The 19,318-nt window shown below is 44.2% G+C and overlaps 1 protein-coding gene across 2 annotated transcripts; it reads left to right on the forward strand.

The window, feature by feature from the left end:
* The first annotated feature begins 503 nt into the window (after positions 1–503).
* Positions 504–18,991, forward strand: ZNF12 (zinc finger protein 12). Of its 2 annotated transcripts, XM_015133254.3 has the most exons (5): positions 504–1,035; positions 2,225–2,289; positions 9,300–9,426; positions 9,675–9,770; positions 14,820–18,991. In XM_015133254.3, the coding sequence occupies exons 2-5, from the start codon at positions 2,275–2,277 to the stop codon at positions 16,673–16,675; spliced, it is 2,094 nt and encodes a 697-aa protein (XP_014988740.2). In that variant the 5' UTR covers positions 504–1,035; positions 2,225–2,274; the 3' UTR covers positions 16,676–18,991. The 2 variants fall into 2 exon arrangements, with proteins under 2 accessions (XP_014988740.2, XP_077852281.1); XM_077996155.1 differs by lacking the exons at positions 504–1,035; positions 2,225–2,289 and adding an exon at positions 3,911–4,007.
* Positions 18,992–19,318: the final 327 nt, after the last annotated feature.

Consider the following 19,318-nt stretch of genomic DNA (forward strand, 5'->3'; position numbering starts at 1 on the left):
TCTTCTATTATTTCATCCATGGGCTCTATTTACTAATGTTTTCGTTAAATGTGTCATTGTAATCATAAGCTAGTATGATGCACCCTCTTGTTCCACTTGTCATGGTTGCACATGGACATTGATTTTAAGCCTTGAGCTCTCGGGTAAGGCAGGACTGGCCCGGGCACAGTCTACAAGACGCTACTTGAAGCAGAGACTTTCTAGACGTTCCCTTAAAGATAGTCAAGACATCCCCATGAAGACGTTCCCTTAAACTAAGGAGAAATTTGAGTCTGGGATACCGGGTTGCCAGTTCTCTTAGCATAGAGCCTTTCAACCGCTAGACCAGATAGAGACATTTAAGACGGTTCCTAAATTTGGGGAGCGCATAGGCTCATGGGAAATAGAGTCACTGTATTTATCCTGGGACCTGCGGGGGGGTCCCCGGAGGCGGACTTCCGATGCATTCCTGCGCGTGTGCACCCCGCTCTGTGTGCGTGTTCGCGCATGCGTGTCGCCGCCGCACTGTCCTCGCTTCCTGTGAGTCCCCAGGTCACCGCTCGCCCTAGTTCCCAGGCTTTGGCCTCCGGTGGGCGAGAATCGCGGAGTCTGCGAGGCTGGGCGCGGAAGACCCGGGCCGGCACCCAAGCGGGCGCGGGGCTGTGCGGGCCAGGGTTCGCGCGGGCCAGGCGGAGGCTCAAGCGTTGATCCCCGAGCACGACCCCCGGAGCCGACGGCGCTGGGGCCCGAGGGGCCGGCCGGGCGGTGTCGGCGGCGGAAGCGAAGGGGCGGCGGGACCCGGACCCGATCCGTGTGCGTCCTCGACGGCCCGGCCCCGGCTCCGCAGGACGGTGAGCCCCAGGGAGCTGGATCTGGGCTCCAGGAGGGACGCCCCGCCTGGATTTGTCCCGTAGGCCCGGCACGGGCCCCTCGGGAGCAGAACGGCCTTGCTGAGGTGGAGAGGAGGGAACCTCGCGAGCAGACGCGCGCCCGCGACAGCAGTCCCGCCCCGGCCTCTCGGGAGCCGTGGGGCAGAGGCTGCGGAGCCCCAGGAGGGTAGGTCGTGGGTTCGCGGGTCAGGGGCGAGAAGGGCCTGGGTGAAGTCACCGCGTGGCGGGGACCTTAGAGTGAGGGGCAGCGGAGGGTCTCGATCGCTTGCAGGAGAGACATGTGTTTGGGTTTGAGGGTTTGAGGGCAGGGTCCGGCGACGACTAGGCTTACAGGGACTGGGCGGGGGGGTGTTACCAGCCTCAGCTGCGGACGTTGTCTCCACTCCCCCCTCACCCCAACAGCTCTTCCTCCTCTCCCTGCTCCAGATTGCGACCGTATCTAAACGTCCGTGAGCACATGTGTTCTCTCATTTAAGTGCTGATTCCCCCTTAAGTCTGCTCTTATGGAATCATACATTGTAGCACAGGAATAGTCTGCAGGGATTCTCTTGCTGCCTCATTTGCTAGGGGAAGAGACTGGGCCGTAGCAGGTGGGTGACTTGTCCGAGGTTTTGTGGGTGGAGCTGCTCATAGTAGAACTCAGGAGTTTTATCTCCCAGGCCAGTGTTCTGTCCCCTGTATCCTAGTTAAGTGAGAGTAAGTTCAATAAAAGATCCTTTTGAGCAGCCCACTGAAGTTCCTGCAAATAAAGACCTAATCATGCCGAATGTATTCCTTTATTTAGGGCATCCTGTGGATTTTCTGATCTTTATTTAAAAGACTAATAGATGAGTATTACAGAATTCCTTTTTTGTTTGTTTTTGAGACGAGTTTCGTTCTGTTGCCCAGGTTGGAGTGCAGCGGCGCGATCCCAGCTCACTGCCATTTCCGCTCCCAGGTTTAAGCGATTCTCCTGCCTCAGCTTCCCGAGTAGCTGGAATTACAGGCACCCGCCACCATGCCCGGCTAATGTTTGTATTTTTACTAGAGATGAGGTTTCACCATGTTGGCCGGGCTGGTTACCAGAATTCCTTTTTAAATCTTACATTTAATGATGGCAGATTATTTCAGTAGGATCCAGTATTCATTCACCATGACAATCTCATCCACTCAGTCACAACGTAGCCATATGAGAGTTACAAATGTGCAGATGGGTCCTCCTCCTGATCATTTTCCAGTCCCTTCTGAAGGCTTAAAGGGACAGTCTCCCATAGGATGCCCTTCATGGAACTTTCTATATAGGTTTTAGGCGGGAGATGACTGCCTTGGCAGGCGAGACCTCTCGTAACTTCATGTTTTGGGTTTTCCTTCCCCAGACCTGCCTCCACTTTCACAGTCCTCCAGATTTTTCCAAGAGCAGCAGAAAATGAATAAATCCCTGGTGAGTGTTTCTGTTCGTGTATTTATTCTCTACTCTGATTTACAATACACCTTAGGAGGAGATTAAGGGTTCAAATTTTAAAATGAGAAAGTAGAAATAGATACAAGATTTGGTCAGACAAAACAGTGTAGCCATCAGCACCAAGCCTTTTTATCATATTCATATGCGCAGATAGCGTGATCCTTAAAGAGTTCTTGAAGCCAGAGTACTAGCTTCTCATGTTCTCGCCATTTATCACAAAAAATGATAAATACCATCCATTCCTTGACTTACATTGACCGTAAGCAAAATCACTTTTGTTTTTGCATGAATTTTAAAGATTCCTTTGAGATCATTATCAACAGCCTTCCTAAATAATAACTCTTGAACCACTGCAATTCTTGCCTCTTTTTTTTTTTTTTGAGACTGAGTCTTGGGCTCTGTCGCCAGGCTGGAGTGCAGTGGCGCTGTCAGCTCAATGCACCCTCCACCTCCCATGTTCAAGTGATTCTCCTGCCTCAACCTCTCCAGTAGCTGGGATTATAGGCACCTGCCACCACACCAGGCCTTTTTTTTTTTTTTTTTTTAAAGTAGAGACGGGGTTTTGCCATGTTGGCCAGGCTGCTCTCGAATTCCTGAGCTCAGGTGATCTACCCGCTTTGGCCTCCCAAAGTGCTGGGCATGAGCCACTGTGCCCAGCCCGTAATATTTCTAGTAACTAAAACAGTGTTGTCTCAAAGGTAGATTTTTTTCTTTTCTTTTTTTTTTTTTGAGGCGGAGTCTCGCTCTGTCGCCCAGGCTGGAGTGCAGTGGCGCGATCTCGGCTCACTGCAAGCTCCGCCTCCCGGGTTCCCGCCATTCTCCTGCCTCAGCCTCCCGAGTAGCTGGGACTACAGGCGCCACCACCACGCCCGGCTAATTTTTTTGTATTTTTAGTGGAGACGGGGTTTCATTGTGTTAGCCAGGATGGTCTCGATCTCCTGACCTCGTGATCCGCCCGCCTCGGCCTCCCAAAGTGCTGGGATTACAGGCTTGAGCCACCGCGCCCGGCCTTTTCTTTTTTTTTTTTGAGACAGAGTCTCGCTCTGTCGCCCAGGCTAGAGTGCAGTGGCGCGATCTTGGCTCACTGCAAGTTCTGCCTCCTGGGTTCACGCCATTCTCCTGCCTCAGCCTCCCCAGTAGCTGGGACTACAGGTGCCCGCCACCACGCCCAGCTAATTTTTTGTATTTTTAGTAGAGACAGGGTTTCACCATGTTAGCCAGAATGGTCTCGATCTCCTGACCTCGTGATCCGCCTGCCTCGGCCTCCCAAAGTGCTGGGATTACAGGTGTGAGTCACCGTGCCTGGCCAAAGGTAGATTCTTTTTACTGCTCTATCCTTTGCAGAAATGGCCTTCTCACCCTTAAATTAGTCTCCCTAAATAGTTCTTTCTTTCTTTTTTTTTTTTTTTTTTTTTTTAAAGATGGAGTCTCACTCCGTTGCCCAGGCTGGAGTGCAGGGGCACTATCAGCTCACTGCAACCGCTGCCTCCCGGGTTTAGGCAGTTCTCCTGCCTTAGCCTCCCAAGTAGCTGCGATTACAGGCACCTGCCACCACTCCCAGCTAATTTTTCTATTTTTTTTTTTTTTTTACTAGAGACGGGGTTTCAGAAGTACTTGGACCAGGCTGGTCTCGAACTCCTGACCTCAAGTGCCAAGTGATTTGCCCACCTTGGCCTCCCAAAGTGCTGGGATTACAGGTGTGAGTCACCATGCCTAGCCATCTCCCTAAATATTTATTTCCCTTAGTTTATCTGGGTTGCACAGCAGAAAGGACCATAATAAATCTCTGGCATAGATGCCCATTTTATCCCATAGCCTGTGGTCTGGGTCCTGTCCCTATCACTCCCCTAACCTTGTTAGAGTAAATGTTGCCAGTAGTCTAGCACACGCTCTTAGTGCACATTTGTGTCTTTGCCTTGGCCCACTCTGCAGTTTGCTCTGTCAGTTTCAGTGCCATTTCTCTTCTTGCCTGCTTCTTGAAATTGATGATTTCTTTGGTCTTCTTCATGTGTTAGTGTCCACTCTTGGCTCATGACTCTGTACCTATCTGAGGTCACCCTCCTGTGCTTCTGACCACCAGCTCTGTGTTGGTTTTCCCACACAGAACTGGCCAGCCACCTGCTCAGCATTTCTTTGGAGTGGGTCCAAAGGACCCCTCAGGGTCATAGATGCAGCAGGTTCAGAATCATTATTTGGAGCCCCCCACCTATGCCTTCTCTTGTTCCTATTGGTTCATTGTTCCATCGTCCAGCCTGTAGCCCTATCGAGAAAGATGGGATTCTTTCTAAACTTGTCCATTTTCTGACCTCGTGATTGTTTCAGTTTGTTAATGTCACATCTAGATGGTTTTTTTTTTTTTTTTTGAGACGGAGTCTCGCTCTGTCACCCAGGCTGGAGTGCAGTGGCACGATCTTGGCTCACTGCAAACTCCACCTCCCGGGTTCATGCCATTCTCCTGCCTCAGCCTTCCGAGTAGCTGGGACTACAGGTGCCCGCCACCTCGCCCGACTAATTTTTGTTTTTGTATTTTTAGTAGAGACAGGGTTTCACCTTGTTAGCCAGGATGGTCTCGATCTCCTGACCTCGTGATCCGCCCACCTCGGCCTCCCAGAGTGCTGGGATTACAGGTGTGAGCCACCGCGCCCAGCAGAATCTAGATGGTTTTTATCCTGTCTCGTATCCCCTCTCCGCTGTCGTTAAAATAGCTTATTTTTTGGTTTCTCTACTGTCGTAGAGATTTTTTTTCTATGCCGCTACTTTCCTCCACGAGCCCAGGCATATTGCATTTCCCATATCGAGTATTTCTGCTAAAGTTTTCACCATATCATGCTTCTCCCATGGGAAAAGCACTTGCGAGGCTCCCAGAGTGGCTACTACGAAAATGAGGTTGCCTTAAGCTGGGATGAGGAAGACTGTGGGTAAAGCAGGCTTGAGAAAAGGCCAGAATTAGGTTTCAGATGTTTAAAATTTGGGCTGTGTTGGTATGCAGTGAGTGGCAGCATCAGGAAGGCAGGTGTGTGTGTGCGCGCACATGTGTGTAGTTTGGGAGCTGTGTTAGTATGCCATGAGTGGCAGCATCAAGGCGGCAGGTGTGTGTATGTATGTGGAGTCTGGGAGACGAATCTGGTTGTGTGTGTTTGTGGAGTTTGGGAGATGAATCTGGTGCTCTCCCATGTGCAGTCTGATAGAGAAGTGGGGACTGGGAAGGTGCTACTGGTCAGGCTAGAGGGAGAACCAGGAGTGTGCAGTTTCTAAAGCCAAGGGAATGAGAAGCTTCAGGGACAGGTGATCAACTGTGTCAAATGCTGTTAAGAGTCCAGCCCAAGAAAGACTGAGAAATAGCGCTGGTGATTCTGTCGAGAATGAAAAATAGTTGTTGCCCTTGGAGTGGGAATGGACTGCGGGGCCTCGAGTCAGCTAGAGGGGACAGAGGTGCAAACAGCTGGAGGCATCCCAGGAGGTGGTTAGAGAAGAGGGTAGACATAGCATCCCTGTTTGCTTCTTTTCTCAGGGAAATAGCTCATCAGCCAACAGTGAGGGGTGAGGGCCGGGTTTTGGGACGGGTGTGCAGCTCCGTCCCGACCATTGCACACATGCTCAGCCAGCCGCGAGGACCATCCTTTCCTTCTGTTTGAAATCCCATCTCATTTCCTGCCATGTAAACATAACATCCTACTCTTTTGGGAGCTTGTGTCATGATACTGGTGCTTCTCAGCTGAAAGCGATTAGAGCAGCGGCCAGTCTACCACGCAGACACCTGCTGTTCTGGGGCTTCAGGAGTCCCAGAGGAAGCGCGCCCTCCTTGCTTGGCTCTGTGACCTTCTCCTCAGCTAGCATTTTGTCTTTTTTTTCTTAGACACTAACAACATCATTTCTCTTGGGGTTTGGGATATGATTTTAAGAGGCACTTGTTTCTCTCAAGGTGCTTATGTTCTCCTTGGAGGAGGTAATTCGTGGATATAATTATGGGAGATGGTGGGAGTCGTTCTGGTCAATGCCTGGGAAACTCTGAAGTGATGATGAAGTAGAAGTCTGATTTAAAATGCATCCTCAGCCGGGCATAGTGGCTCACACCTGTAATGCCAACACTTCGGGAGGCTGAGGCAGGAGGATCACTTGAGCCCAGGAATATGAGGCTGCAGTGAGCTATGATTGTACCACTGCACCCCAGCCTGGGCAACAGATCAAGATCCTATCTCGAATGAATGAATGAACAAATGAATGCACCATCAAAGTATTGTGATTCAGTCATTCAAGGAAGGGATTTGCCAGCCCTGGAATAATTTGGGTTAGTGGCAGAGGCTTGTAAAGACACTCAGGAGACCAGCATTAGCGGCCTGAGTAGGAGTCCTGGAGGGCTGGTGCGATTTTTGCTTCCTTAGAATTTGAACTTCCTGTTAAGGGACTGAGGGATGGGAATGCAGATAAATACCCAGATGGACCCAGGAGCCCCCAATGCTGGACTGAGTTGTGGTTTTGTCCTACAGAGAATTCCAAGCCTTCTAATTGGGAAAGCGTGTCATCTGTTGAAAGGATGAAATTAATAGAGACTGACAATGTGAAAAACAAGAAAGGCAGTGGGGGGTTGAGGGGATTGAGTCAAGGATACTCAAGGGTGTCTAGCTGAAATGCCAGAAAGAGGAGGACTCTCCTAGCTAAGGGGATTCTAAAAAGAATTAAATATTAGGAAGATCGCTTAGAATCTCTTAATGGAAAGACTCAAAAACAAATACATTATATACAATCTATAGGACAGAAGTGTGACTGAAATGGTTTGCTTATTTCTAAGTATGTTTTTGGTCAAGATTGTGTCCCTGGCATATTTTTATTGTAAGAGGGATTCTGGTTTACAATAGAGATTAAAAAAAAAAAGAAAAGAAAAAAATAAAATAGAGATTTTATGTGTTCACAGTTATTGTAGTCATAGATACATGTGGTCTCGTTACTCCTCTACTTTCATTTGTTTGCTTTGCTTTTGTGACTTCTCCTGAGCTGATGACTTTCATCCCATTTTTCCTCTTATGAGTCCTTCTGGAAAGTCCTTTGCCCGTTTTCAACCATTGCACACTGACCATCCTGACAGATACCAGGTGGACACACTAAGCAGGGGTCTACCACTTGCATAAAGGAAACCAGGCTTATTTCCTAAGAAATAAACAAGTTGCTATTGCTCAGCAAGGCAGGGCAATGCCATACGTGAACTTCCAGACTCCCCTGATCCTCATCATGGCAGGCAACGTCTGAACAAAGTGTGCACAGAGTTTCTGGAAGCTCAGCTATTGCTCTCCAGGAGGTTCTCATCACCTGCTGGGACAGTCTTCCACCTGGATTCATCTGGCTGGGGTGGGACCCACTTCTTTCCCCAGTGTGTGTCCCATCAGCAGCTGGATGCTCTCAGCCCTGATCCTTCCCAGGCCAGCCAGGCCTGTCTGTGGATACCGCTGTATCTAGAGCTGGGAGAGAATGGCATGGCGTCTCAGGGAGTCAGTAAACCCCATCTTGCACTCACGGATCATTCCACATATAAAACCTAAGATGTTCAGTCAACATCAGGAGTTTGTCATCATCTTACATAGCTCTGAACATGACATAGCCTTTCCTTCCACATCTTCTATACCATTCCTGCTACCATATTTTCTTGAAATCATCTCAGCCTCTTTGTTCTTAACACACAGATACTGTTTTACGATTCTTTCTTGCCAGTTACATAAATAACCACATAACCTTCAGTTGTTTAAAATTCTGTGTTTTATGGTTAATTTTCTGTCCTAATTTGGAAAGTGGTCAGAGGCACCGTAGAAAGTCGACAATAACAGTAGATTTCATTGATAAGTATGTGTTTTATCCAAAAAACTATGCTAAGTGCTTTTTGTGGACTAGTCCATTTCATACTGGTATTATGTATAGGTAGCATTATTCTCTTTATTTTAGAGGGGTGATATTAAAGGAAACAGTTCTAATGGCTAGTGTGAGTACTTGTGAATGGGACACTTTATTCAGAAGATACACATTTCTAGATGCGGTTTTGACAGTTTCCAGGTCAGCTGTCTGTTCCTCCTCAGGAATATTCCTTTCTCCTAGAACGTGTACCATGGGAAGAAAGGAAATTTGGGGTTCCCAGCTGGGAATTAGGAAAACATGGTGAACCAAGCTATTACTGATAATTCATGTAGCAGGCTGCATTCTGAACTGCTGTAGGCTTGGTAACTCGGCAGTAAAATACAAAACTAGAATGTGTGTTGCCCAGCCTGTTGGTTATTTTGGTAATTGTGGCAAATACTGTGGGTTGGTTTCAGTAGTAGCCATAGGAGGAGCAGGTTTGAACAGGAACAGCAATTGAATTTTAGGGATGTTGAGTTTGCCATCTCGGACGTATGTTTCTGGAATTTAGGAGAGAGGCCTGGGCTGATGATGTAAATTTGGAAATTGTTGGTGTATAGATGGTAATTAAATTAGCCAGGAAGCAGGTGGGCTCACCATGAAAGCAGCAATTATAGACAGCAAAGAGAAAAAGACTCAACACAGCCGTAGGGCCCACAGCATTCAGGATGACTTGCAGTAGAGGAGGAGCCAGCAAAGGGCTGAGAAGGAGTGACCAGGGAGGTAAGAGGAGAACCAACATTATTAATGTTCTGGAAGCAAATTGAAGAATATGCAAAGGAACAGGGTACATCCTGGGGTTCTGTGAGTGTCCCCAGGCCTGTGCTCCTCAGGGGTGAGATTCGTGCCTGCTGGTGTTAAGAGTCCCCAGCAGCCAGGATTGTTGCTGGCTCACCATGCAATCCCAGTTGTTGTTTTTTTTTTTTTTTATGTATACCGAATGAACCTCAGAACAGTGTATTTCTGATATGTTTGTTTTCCTTCGACAGTCGGTAACATAAAATAAAGGTATACAATGTTCATGGTTAATTTTGCCAGTGAGCATGGTAAGATCTTGTCCCTATGTGCCTCTTTCACGTCACCCAATTCCAATCACGGTGCCATTTCAGGGGCCAGTGTCATTCAAGGATGTGGCTGTGGACTTCACCCAGGAGGAGTGGCAGCAGCTGGACCCTGAGCAGAAGATAACTTACAGGGATGTGATGCTGGAGAACTACAGCAATCTAGTTTCCGTGGGTGAGGATAGCTTGCTTTCTCAGTTGCTAAAATACATGGGATTTCTCACAAATTTAATGACTTTAACTTAAAATTTGATGGGACGAATGTGAGTAATCTGTTTTGGGCACCAGGCAGGGCATTTTGGTCTTGATTTTCCCCGTGAAAAGTTCTGATTTTGATAAAGCACAAATGGCCTTTTCCCCGTGTGACAGAGACCCTGAAGCCAACCGGCTGGGCTCAAGTTCTCTTTCATTTCTCATTAACAGGGTATCACATTATCAAACCGGATGTTATCAGCAAGTTGGAGCAAGGAGAAGAGCCATGGATAGTAGAAGGAGAATTCCTACTTCAGAGCTATCCAGGTGTGTTAGTGGAGGCAGTGAGGAGATCGGTAACTTGGGAGTGTTTTTCCCAGGGATTTTTTAATGGTCCCAAACCTTCAGAAGTGACTAGAGATAGTTGCTTATATGCTCTATGAATCTAAATCTCACTCCCAAAGCCTTCTTCCTTCCCTGTAAGAACTTACATTGATGGAGCTTTTCTGTGCTTGCCACTCCCCGGAATACAATTCTAGTCACATCCGTTGTTCTCTTAAACTTTGGGTCTTTGCTTGCTCTTCTAGCATTTTCAGAAGCCATCATCATGGATTATATTTTAGGTGTTAATAAGTCTGACATTTAAAAAAACTTATGTGATTCTTGTGTTCTTTGTAACTTCTGGGTTTTTTTATCTTTACCGTGCAGTGCCCGAGACTTGTTTCTGGACCCTGTTCTACTTTGTACTTTTCTTTCTTTGAGGTTAGACTCCAAAGTCCCCATCCTGTGCCTAAGCCAGTGGAGTCTGCCACTTGACATGTGCACCTCTACTTCATTGGACAGTGCTGCTCATTCCTGAGACCCAGCCCTCCTGAAATTTGGTGACTGCAGTACCTGGGTCTCCCTCTTTAACCAAGTGCTCGTTTTCATCTTGTTTCTTATTTTCTGTTCTGTTCCCAATGCCTTGAATGATACCCTGTCATGGCAGGTGCTTAGTAAGTATTATATACATAAATGAAGTCTGGTTTATGCTTCCACCACCTCTAGAAATGTCTTTAAAGGGTCTGTTTCTAACTACTGTGATTTCCTCGCATTATGAGTTTCTCAAAGGGTGCCTCCAGTGCCAAGTTGTTAGGGTTTGTTTTTTATTTTATGTTGCTCGCACCCGGGATGACGTCTCTACCACCCAAGTCTGGGCTTTTCTGTGATAGCAGTTACAGAGCTGCTCTTGTTCTCATCAGTCCTGGAAACTGATCATGACCTATTCCGAATTATAATTACTAATCACCTTTCCACTTCCCTTTATTTACTAAACTATACTAATCTCTTCTTTTTCTATAGTGGTCCCTGTGAAACCACTGAAATTCTCATCAGATATTACTAATCTCTCTGGATTACTGGATTTTGTCCAGTGTGAAATGTCTTCAGTTGTCCTCTGTATATCCTCAGTTTCCTTTGAGTTAATGTAAACAAGGACTAGATTCTCTCATGCCTGGATTACTATGAGTCCTAGTTGGATGTGCAGTATGTCTTCATCTAAAGTTTCTAGTTGCTATCACCGCTGGCCTCACAAGATAAGCCTATAGCTGGTGATATCACCGCTAGCCTCCTAAGATAAGCCTATAGCTGGTTACATTTTACTTCCTAAAGGGAATTTAATTTCTTGTCCTTTAAGGATCTCAACAATATTGGCCCTGTATTGCCTGGAAAAAGTAATTTTCTGTTGTTCCCCAAAACTCTCACTAAACTCCATTTGGTCCACACTCCTAATGTCTTCTCTTCATGAGACTATTGTCCCTACAGCTTTACATTTCCTTAGGGTGTGCTTTCTTTCCCCAGATAACACATTCTGTAAGTCTGATCTCAAATCTTCAACCCCTCCCTGAAGTTTTTCCTTCCTGACTTTTATCATGACTTCTGTATCTCCCTTCCCCCACCTTCAGTTTCACCCAGGGGTGATATGATAAAGAAGTGAGTCTGATTAAGTAATCTGTTATTTGATAGTGTCTATGTTTTGCTTGAGCTGTTTTGCTCTTGGATCATAGTCCTGCAAGGAAAAGGGCATGTTATCCCTTGATGTAATGTGTAACATAGAGAGACATTTATTTCTTTCTTTGATTATCTGAGAAGCCAGGCAGGTGAAAGAACTTTCTTGTCCATCCATTCAGAAATAATTTGCAGGCAGTTATTTCTGAATATGCATGCCTGGGCCAAATGTAGTGGCTCACACCTATAATCCCAAACCTGGGAGGCTGAGGTGGGAGGATCGCTTGCGACCAGCCTGGGTAACATAGTGAAACCCTGTCTCTACCAAAAAAAAAAAAAAAAGAAAAAAGAAATAATACATGCCTGGGTCACATCCCCATATATTTTGCAAGTAATGGAAAAACACCTATATGATTCAGATTAAGAATAGCTCATCTGATTTTTATTCAGAGGTTCAAAGGAAATAGGACCATCCTTCCTAGGTGAAAGGTTGTGGTTAAGAGAACAAGGGCTGGGTGCGGTGGCTCATGCCTGTAATCCCAGCACTTTGGGAGGCCGAGGGGGGCGGATCATGAAGTCAAGATCATGAAGTCAAGATCATGAGACCACCCTGGCCAATATGGTGACACCCTGTCTCTACTAAAAATACAAAAATTAGCCAGGCCTGGTGGCACATGCCTGTAATCCCAGCTACTTGGGAGGCTGAGGCAGAAGAATCGCTTGAACCCGGGAGGCGGAGGTTGCAGTGAGCTGAGATCGTACCACTGCCTCCAGCCTGGGTGACAGAGCAAGACTCCGTCTCAAAAAATAAATAAATAGGCCGGGCGCGGTGGCTCAAGCCTGTAATCCCAGCACTTTGGGAGGCCGAGACGGGCGGATCACGAGGTCAGGAGATGGAGACCATCCTGGCTAACACGGTGAAACCCCGTCTCTACTAAAAAATACAAAAAACTAGCCGGGCGAGGTGGCTGGCGCCTGTAGTCCCAGCTACTCGGGAGGCTGAGGCAGGAGAATAGCGTAAACCCGGGAGGCGGAGCTTGCAGTGAGCTGAGATCCGGCCACTGCACTCCAGTCTGGGCGACAGAGCGAGACTCCGTCTCAAAAATAATAATAATAATAAATAAATAAATAAATAAATAAATAAAAAGAGAACAGGGCTGCATGAAGTAATTAAAACTCAGCATTTTACATGGAGTGCTGATGTCCCAATGCAAGGCTGTCACTTTGTACTAAAATGATTCTGTAGACAGTATTCTCAACTTCAAGGGGAAATGGAATTAATTGAGGTGAGAAAGGATTTGAGAAGTATTTTTTTTTAAGCATGGAAATCCCCTACAAAGGTAGATTTTGAGAAGATGAAGGCAGGAAGTCAAGCAAACTGAGTGAAACAATAAGGGTGGAGACTGGAGGTGAAATGCGCTGGGCATTGATCAGACACACAGTGATCTTAGCATAAGGCAAGGATGCCTTAGATCGTGACCTGTCTCTGCCAACTTGATGTAACATGAGAAGGTATAAAGTGAAGACCCACTTCCTCCAAAACACCTCTCTACTTGGATGTATCTTAGGACCCTCCTTGTGCAACAAATAGCTTGCTTTTCCTGCAACAGAATATTTTTGGTAGATGACTGTCATCCTAGCTTGGAATCATATAGTGATCCCAGGTGGCAAAAAGTATTGTTTCTCAGATTTTTTTCTTGTTGGGTCTCTTGATATTTTGGCAGTGGGTTCAGAGAAAGCACAGGTTATAGAGGATACGGTTGATACCGTTTCACTGAACGTGCATGATAGCAAGTACGGTAGTCAGGTTCATCCAGACACTTCTAAGATAAGTAAAAATAAAATTGCTATTTTAGGAGCATGGTAAGGGATCTGATTTGTTTTGGCTTGTTTTGTTTTGTTTTGTTTTTTGAGAACAGATTCTCACTCTGTTGCCCAGGCTGGGGTGTAGTGGCGCCATCTCGGCTCACTGCAACCTCCGCCTCCTGGGTTCAAGCGATTCTCCTGCCTCAGCCTTCTGAGTAGTTGGGACTACAGGCGCCCACCACCACGCCTGGCTAATTTTTGTATTTTTAGTAGAGACAGGGTTTCACGATCATGGCCAGGCTGGTCTCGAACTCCTATAACCTCAAGTGATCCGCCTGTCTTGGCCTCCCAAAGTGCTGGGATTACAGGCATGAGCTACCATGCCTGGCCAGGGATCTGATTCGTAAGGTTTGTACACTAAATGCTACTCAGGAGTGGGAAAGCACTCACATTGAGAATTAAGTGATGGTAGTATGTCAGGGTGGGACTGGCTTAAGGAAATGGTCAGGAGATTGAAAGATGGGAAGAATAATTGCTAAGCTTATCAAGCATGTGTTTTGTGCCAGATGCTGCTCTGAGCACTTCATTAACTGCTGCAATCTTACAACCACCTTCTGAGGTAGGTGCCATTATTTCCATTTGGCAGGTGAAAGATACTGACTACAGGGAATTGCTAAGTAGCTTGCTCTAGGCCACCTCACCAGAGTTCATGATATTAAATATACTGTTCAAATAGGAACAAGTAGAATGTCATGGTCAGAATGAGTTTAGCATTCAATCATAGCATCATTAGAATAGTAAAGTTTCCAGTTGATCTCATCGCTATCCTCACAAGAGAAGTCTATAGCACTGCGGACTCTTTTATATTTCCTGTAGGATATATATATATTCCTGAGATTCTTCATCCAAGTGAAACAGAATTACAGGGCGAATGCCCTGGTTATAGGGCTCTTCCGTTAAACATGAGGAGATTTAGTTTATTCTACTACGTGGAATGAGGAAAGAAGCCAAAATAGTTTGGAAGGATGTAGTCTAGTGAAAATGCTACCACAAAAATCTTAGTATACAGTGCTAACGCCTTCAGTTGTAATCTCTCTCAACTTGGTATCAAGTGATATGGTATAAAGTACAGCTTTCCCGCCCCCTAAAGAAATCCCTGATTGAATACATCTTTTGACCCTCCTTGTCCAATAGCACTCCTCATCGCTCTGTCGGTATCTACCCCGTCAGCCATTCATCCAGCATTCTTCGCCTACCAATCATTGTTCTGTGCTATATTTTATCTTCTATACCCAGTTTTGAACAAAATATAAAGTAGATCAAAAGCGCATGTGTTTTTGTCAGTTTACTTCCCTCTTTCTGCATTCCTAGAGGGGTGTGTGTGTGTGTGTGTGTGTGTGTGTGTGTGTGTGTAATTTTAAGCAAAAGAATAAAGGAGAAAAGTACACTTGGAATTATTTTCATCTGTTCATGAAGCTAGCATCTACTCACAATGAGATGCTTGTGCACAAGTCATATGAGTCTCATTCCATATCTCATATATAGGAAGATGTACAAAAGTTGGTTAATTTTGTCTCTCTTTAGATGAAGTCTGGCAAGCTGATGACCCAATAGAGAGAATCCAGGAAGGCGAAAATAAACCTTCAAGACAAACTGTGTTCACTGAGACCCTAATTGAAGAGAGAGGTAATGTTCCTCGTAAAACTTTTGATGTAGAAACGAATGCTGTTCCTTCAGGAAAAACAGCCTATAGAAATAGCCTCTGTGACTCCTGTGAAAAGTGTTTAGCGTCTGTTTCAGAATATATTAGTAGCGATGGAAGCTATGCAAGAATGAAAGCTGATGAATGTAGTGGATGTGGGAAATCGCTCCTCCATATTAAGCTTGAGAAAACTCATCCAGGAGGTAAAGCTTATGAATTTAATCAAAATGGGAAACCTTATACTCTAAACGAAGAAAGTCTTTATCAGAAAATTCATATTTTGGAGAAGCCTTTTGAATATATTGAATGCCAGAAAGCCTTCCAAAAGGACACTGTTTTTGTTAATCACATGGAAGAAAAGCCCTATAAGTGGAATGGATCTGAAATAGCCTTTCTTCAGATGTCGGACCTCACTGTACATCAGGCATCTCATATGGAAATGAAGCCCTATGAATGCAGTGAATGTGGGAAATCCTTCTGTAAAAAGTCAAAATTTATTATACATCAGAGGACTCACACAGGAGAGAAACCTTACGAATGTAATCAGTGTGGGAAATCCTTCTGCCAGAAGGGAACCCTTACTGTGCATCAGAGAACACACACAGGGGAGAAGCCCTATGAATGTAATGAATGCGGGAAAAACTTTTACCAGAAGTTACACCTCATTCAGCATCAGAGAACTCACTCAGGAGAGAAGCCCTATGAATGTAGTTACTGTGGAAAATCCTTTTGCCAGAAGACACACCTCACACAACATCAGAGAACACATTCAGGAGAGAGACCTTATGTTTGTCATGACTGTGGGAAAACCTTCTCACAGAAGTCAGCACTTAATGACCATCAGAAAATTCACACAGGTGTGAAACTCTACAAGTGTAGTGAATGTGGGAAATGCTTCTGCCGCAAGTCTACTCTCACGACCCACCTGAGGACCCACACAGGAGAGAAACCCTATGAATGTAATGAGTGTGGAAAATTCTTCTCTCGGTTGTCATATCTCACTGTACATTATAGAACTCATTCAGGAGAGAAACCCTATGAATGTAATGAATGTGGAAAAACCTTCTACCTGAATTCAGCCCTCATGAGACATCAGAGAGTGCACACAGGAGAGAAACCTTACGAATGTAACGAATGTGGAAAGTTATTCTCCCAGTTGTCATACCTCACTATACATCATAGAACTCATTCAGGAGTCAAACCCTATGAATGTAGTGAATGTGGGAAAACCTTCTACCAGAACTCAGCCCTTTGTAGACATCGGAGAATACACAAAGGAGAGAAGCCCTATGAATGTTATATATGTGGAAAATTCTTCTCTCAGATGTCATACCTCACTATACATCATAGAATTCATTCAGGAGAGAAGCCCTATGAATGTAGTGAATGTGGGAAAACCTTCTGCCAGAATTCAGCCCTTAATCGACATCAGAGAACACACACAGGAGAGAAAGCCTATGAATGTTATGAATGTGGGAAGTGCTTCTCTCAGATGTCCTATCTCACTATACATCATCGAATTCATTCAGGAGAGAAACCCTTTGAATGTAATGAGTGTGGAAAAGCCTTCTCTCGGATGTCATACCTCACTGTACACTACAGAACTCATTCAGGAGAGAAACCCTATGAGTGTACTGAATGTGGGAAAAAATTCTACCACAAATCAGCATTCAACAGCCATCAGAGAATTCACAGGAGAGGGAATATGAACGTAATAGATGTGGGAAGGCTTCTCTGAAGTCAGACCTCACTTTATAACAGAGAACCCTTTCAAAATAGTGAATCAGAAACTCCTGCCTGAAGTCAAACACTTTGTACATCAGAGAGCTCACACAGGTTACTGTGGACATCCCCTTGTGTGTTGGACTCATAATCTGAAGACTCACAGAATGGAAACCATGATTGTAACAAGACCACATGGTATAACAATACTAGACTACAGACAAGTGAAAATTTATAAATATTAAGAATGTATATACACGTCGCCATGGATTGGAACTGTTTCGCATATCAGGGAATTCATAGCCAAGGGGAAATCTATCAATATAAGGAATGTGGAAGACAGAAACCTTTGGAAACTGTTAATACTAAAAGATGTATTTCTGATACAACAGCAAATTTGAAAAGAAAAAAAAAGAAGATTCCTGCTGTGAATAAACATACTCCTTGTGTAAATAGAAGCTGTAATGTCATCAGGATAGCTAGTTATGTCAGTAACCTTAAACTCATGTAAGCAGTTCCCAAAGAACATAGGATTTATGTTTGGGGTAGAGGGTTGGTTGTTTTTATCACATTACCTTACAGGAATTGTATGTTCACTTTGAATCATGTTTGAAAAAAAAAAACTGTATCCTTATTAATTTTGTAATTCATATGGTCAGAGTATTCTAAACAACACTAGGTTAATATCATTTCATAGGTATAAAGTATACTTTTTCTTGCACTCTTCTCTAGTATGTAATGCATTTGATCATTCTTAATGAATAATATCAGCCCTAAAGGACCAATGCTTTTATCATGTTTTCAACAGTACCTGAGTCAGCCAGAGAGATAAATATCCATGTATAAAAATAGATAGAAAACTTTGTTTAGGTAATTTAAAATTGTTAATGCACAGTTCTCCAGGAGTGAGAAAATCAATCATTGCACTCTATACCGTTTTAAGACATACGTAAAATATTCCCATTTGTATCTATTGTTTCTTTCCTACTTTTTTTTATTTGGACACTTACATGTAACAGTGCACAGCACGATGCTGTGTAACATAGGAATTAACTGTGTTTTCATTTGATATCATAGTGCTTTTAAACCTTGTGCTCTACTCCTTCCTGTTACTGAATGAAATAAGAACACATTCTAATAAGGGTTTGTGGCAGACATTGCCGAGTGACTTTCTTAGTCACTCCCTTCTCACTCCACTGGCTGAGTCTGGTTATCCATTTATCCTCAAAAGGACGTAAGATAAATCCTGATTAGTTTTCACCAATGACACTCCCCTTCTCGTTGCCAGCAGTTGGTTTACAGTGGTCACAGGGCCCAATTCTAGACATAAAACAAACGATATACCTGACAGACCATTTCCAGAAAAGGTTTTCTCAAACGCCCAAGAATTCAAGCAAAGGGAAGTGGAATATTTTGGTGAACAGTAACTTGTCTGGATGTGGTGCCTGGTAACCGTCTTTCAACAATGGATTATAGTTTCATCATGGCCTGAGCGGAAAGACCGAAAGACCCTGAGACCTGGATGATGTCTTTGAGCCACTAAACCAACCAGCCTTGTAGCCACTCCTCCTTTGGACTGTTTCTTTTGTGAGAGACTAAACTTATTTTTAAGCCAGTTGATTTAGGATGCTCTGTTACTAATAACTGAAGACATTCTAATTGGTACAGACTTAAACCTTTTTAGGAGTTACACAGTTCAGAAGTGGACTTTCGGTAAGTCATTTATTTTAAGCTGTTGATATAGAGATTTATTTTCTGTAAATTTTGACGTAAATAGTTTGAGCATTAGAAATCAAGTTGAAACAATTAAATGTATGCTTCCTTGAACTGTCATATCGTTGACTTGCAAAATTCACCTTTGGAACGTGACACAATGTTAGGCATACCTCCTTTTTTCTAATACATGGGATAAATTTTGTTTGAGAGAATTTAATTTATGTGATTCATCTATCACTGCTACAGTGTTAGCTGACAACATATAGTATGAGGTAAGGATCTAATTTTGTTTTCTCTCACATGATGACTTGATAGCTGATCATCTGATTTATTTACTGCTTTACCACTGAGCTGAAATGCCATGTTTTTCATTTATTAAAAACACACATGGCTCCTGTTTTTGTTACCCAGCACTTTTTGTCCATATTCTTCAAGATGATTGTGAGTATGGTACATAACAGGAATTACATCTGGTAAGTTGTATAGTTTTATGTAGGAACTCTATATTCATAGCATATTTGTAGAAATGATACCTACAGAGGTTTCCCACACTGGCGTGTCGTTACACCTTAATTGTACAATATGCATTTTCAGTAAAATATTTGAAAACTTTAAATGGCTTGGCATTTTCTTCTCCTATGGATTGCCTGCACATTAAAGGTTCTGGTACATATATAAGTGGTCCTGAACTGCCTCTTCAGTAACATAGTCAGTGTTCATAGTAACATGTTTATAGTTCAAAAGATGCCAATGTTTTCATAAATTAAGAGGGATTTTTGGCCCATCTTAAAATGAAGCCCACCAGGAAATACATTCTTAAAATTATGTTGCCTTTTTCTTCCTATCACAGAGATAACTACATCAAAAATAAATTGCTTTTCCCTTCATTGACTATAAAGTGTATGTTTCCTGCCAAATTGATGCACTAGCACGGGCTGCTGGC

The sequence above is a fragment of the Macaca mulatta genome, chromosome 3 (assembly GCF_049350105.2).
Source record: "Macaca mulatta isolate MMU2019108-1 chromosome 3, T2T-MMU8v2.0, whole genome shotgun sequence".
NCBI classification, from domain to species: domain Eukaryota; kingdom Metazoa; phylum Chordata; class Mammalia; order Primates; family Cercopithecidae; genus Macaca; species Macaca mulatta.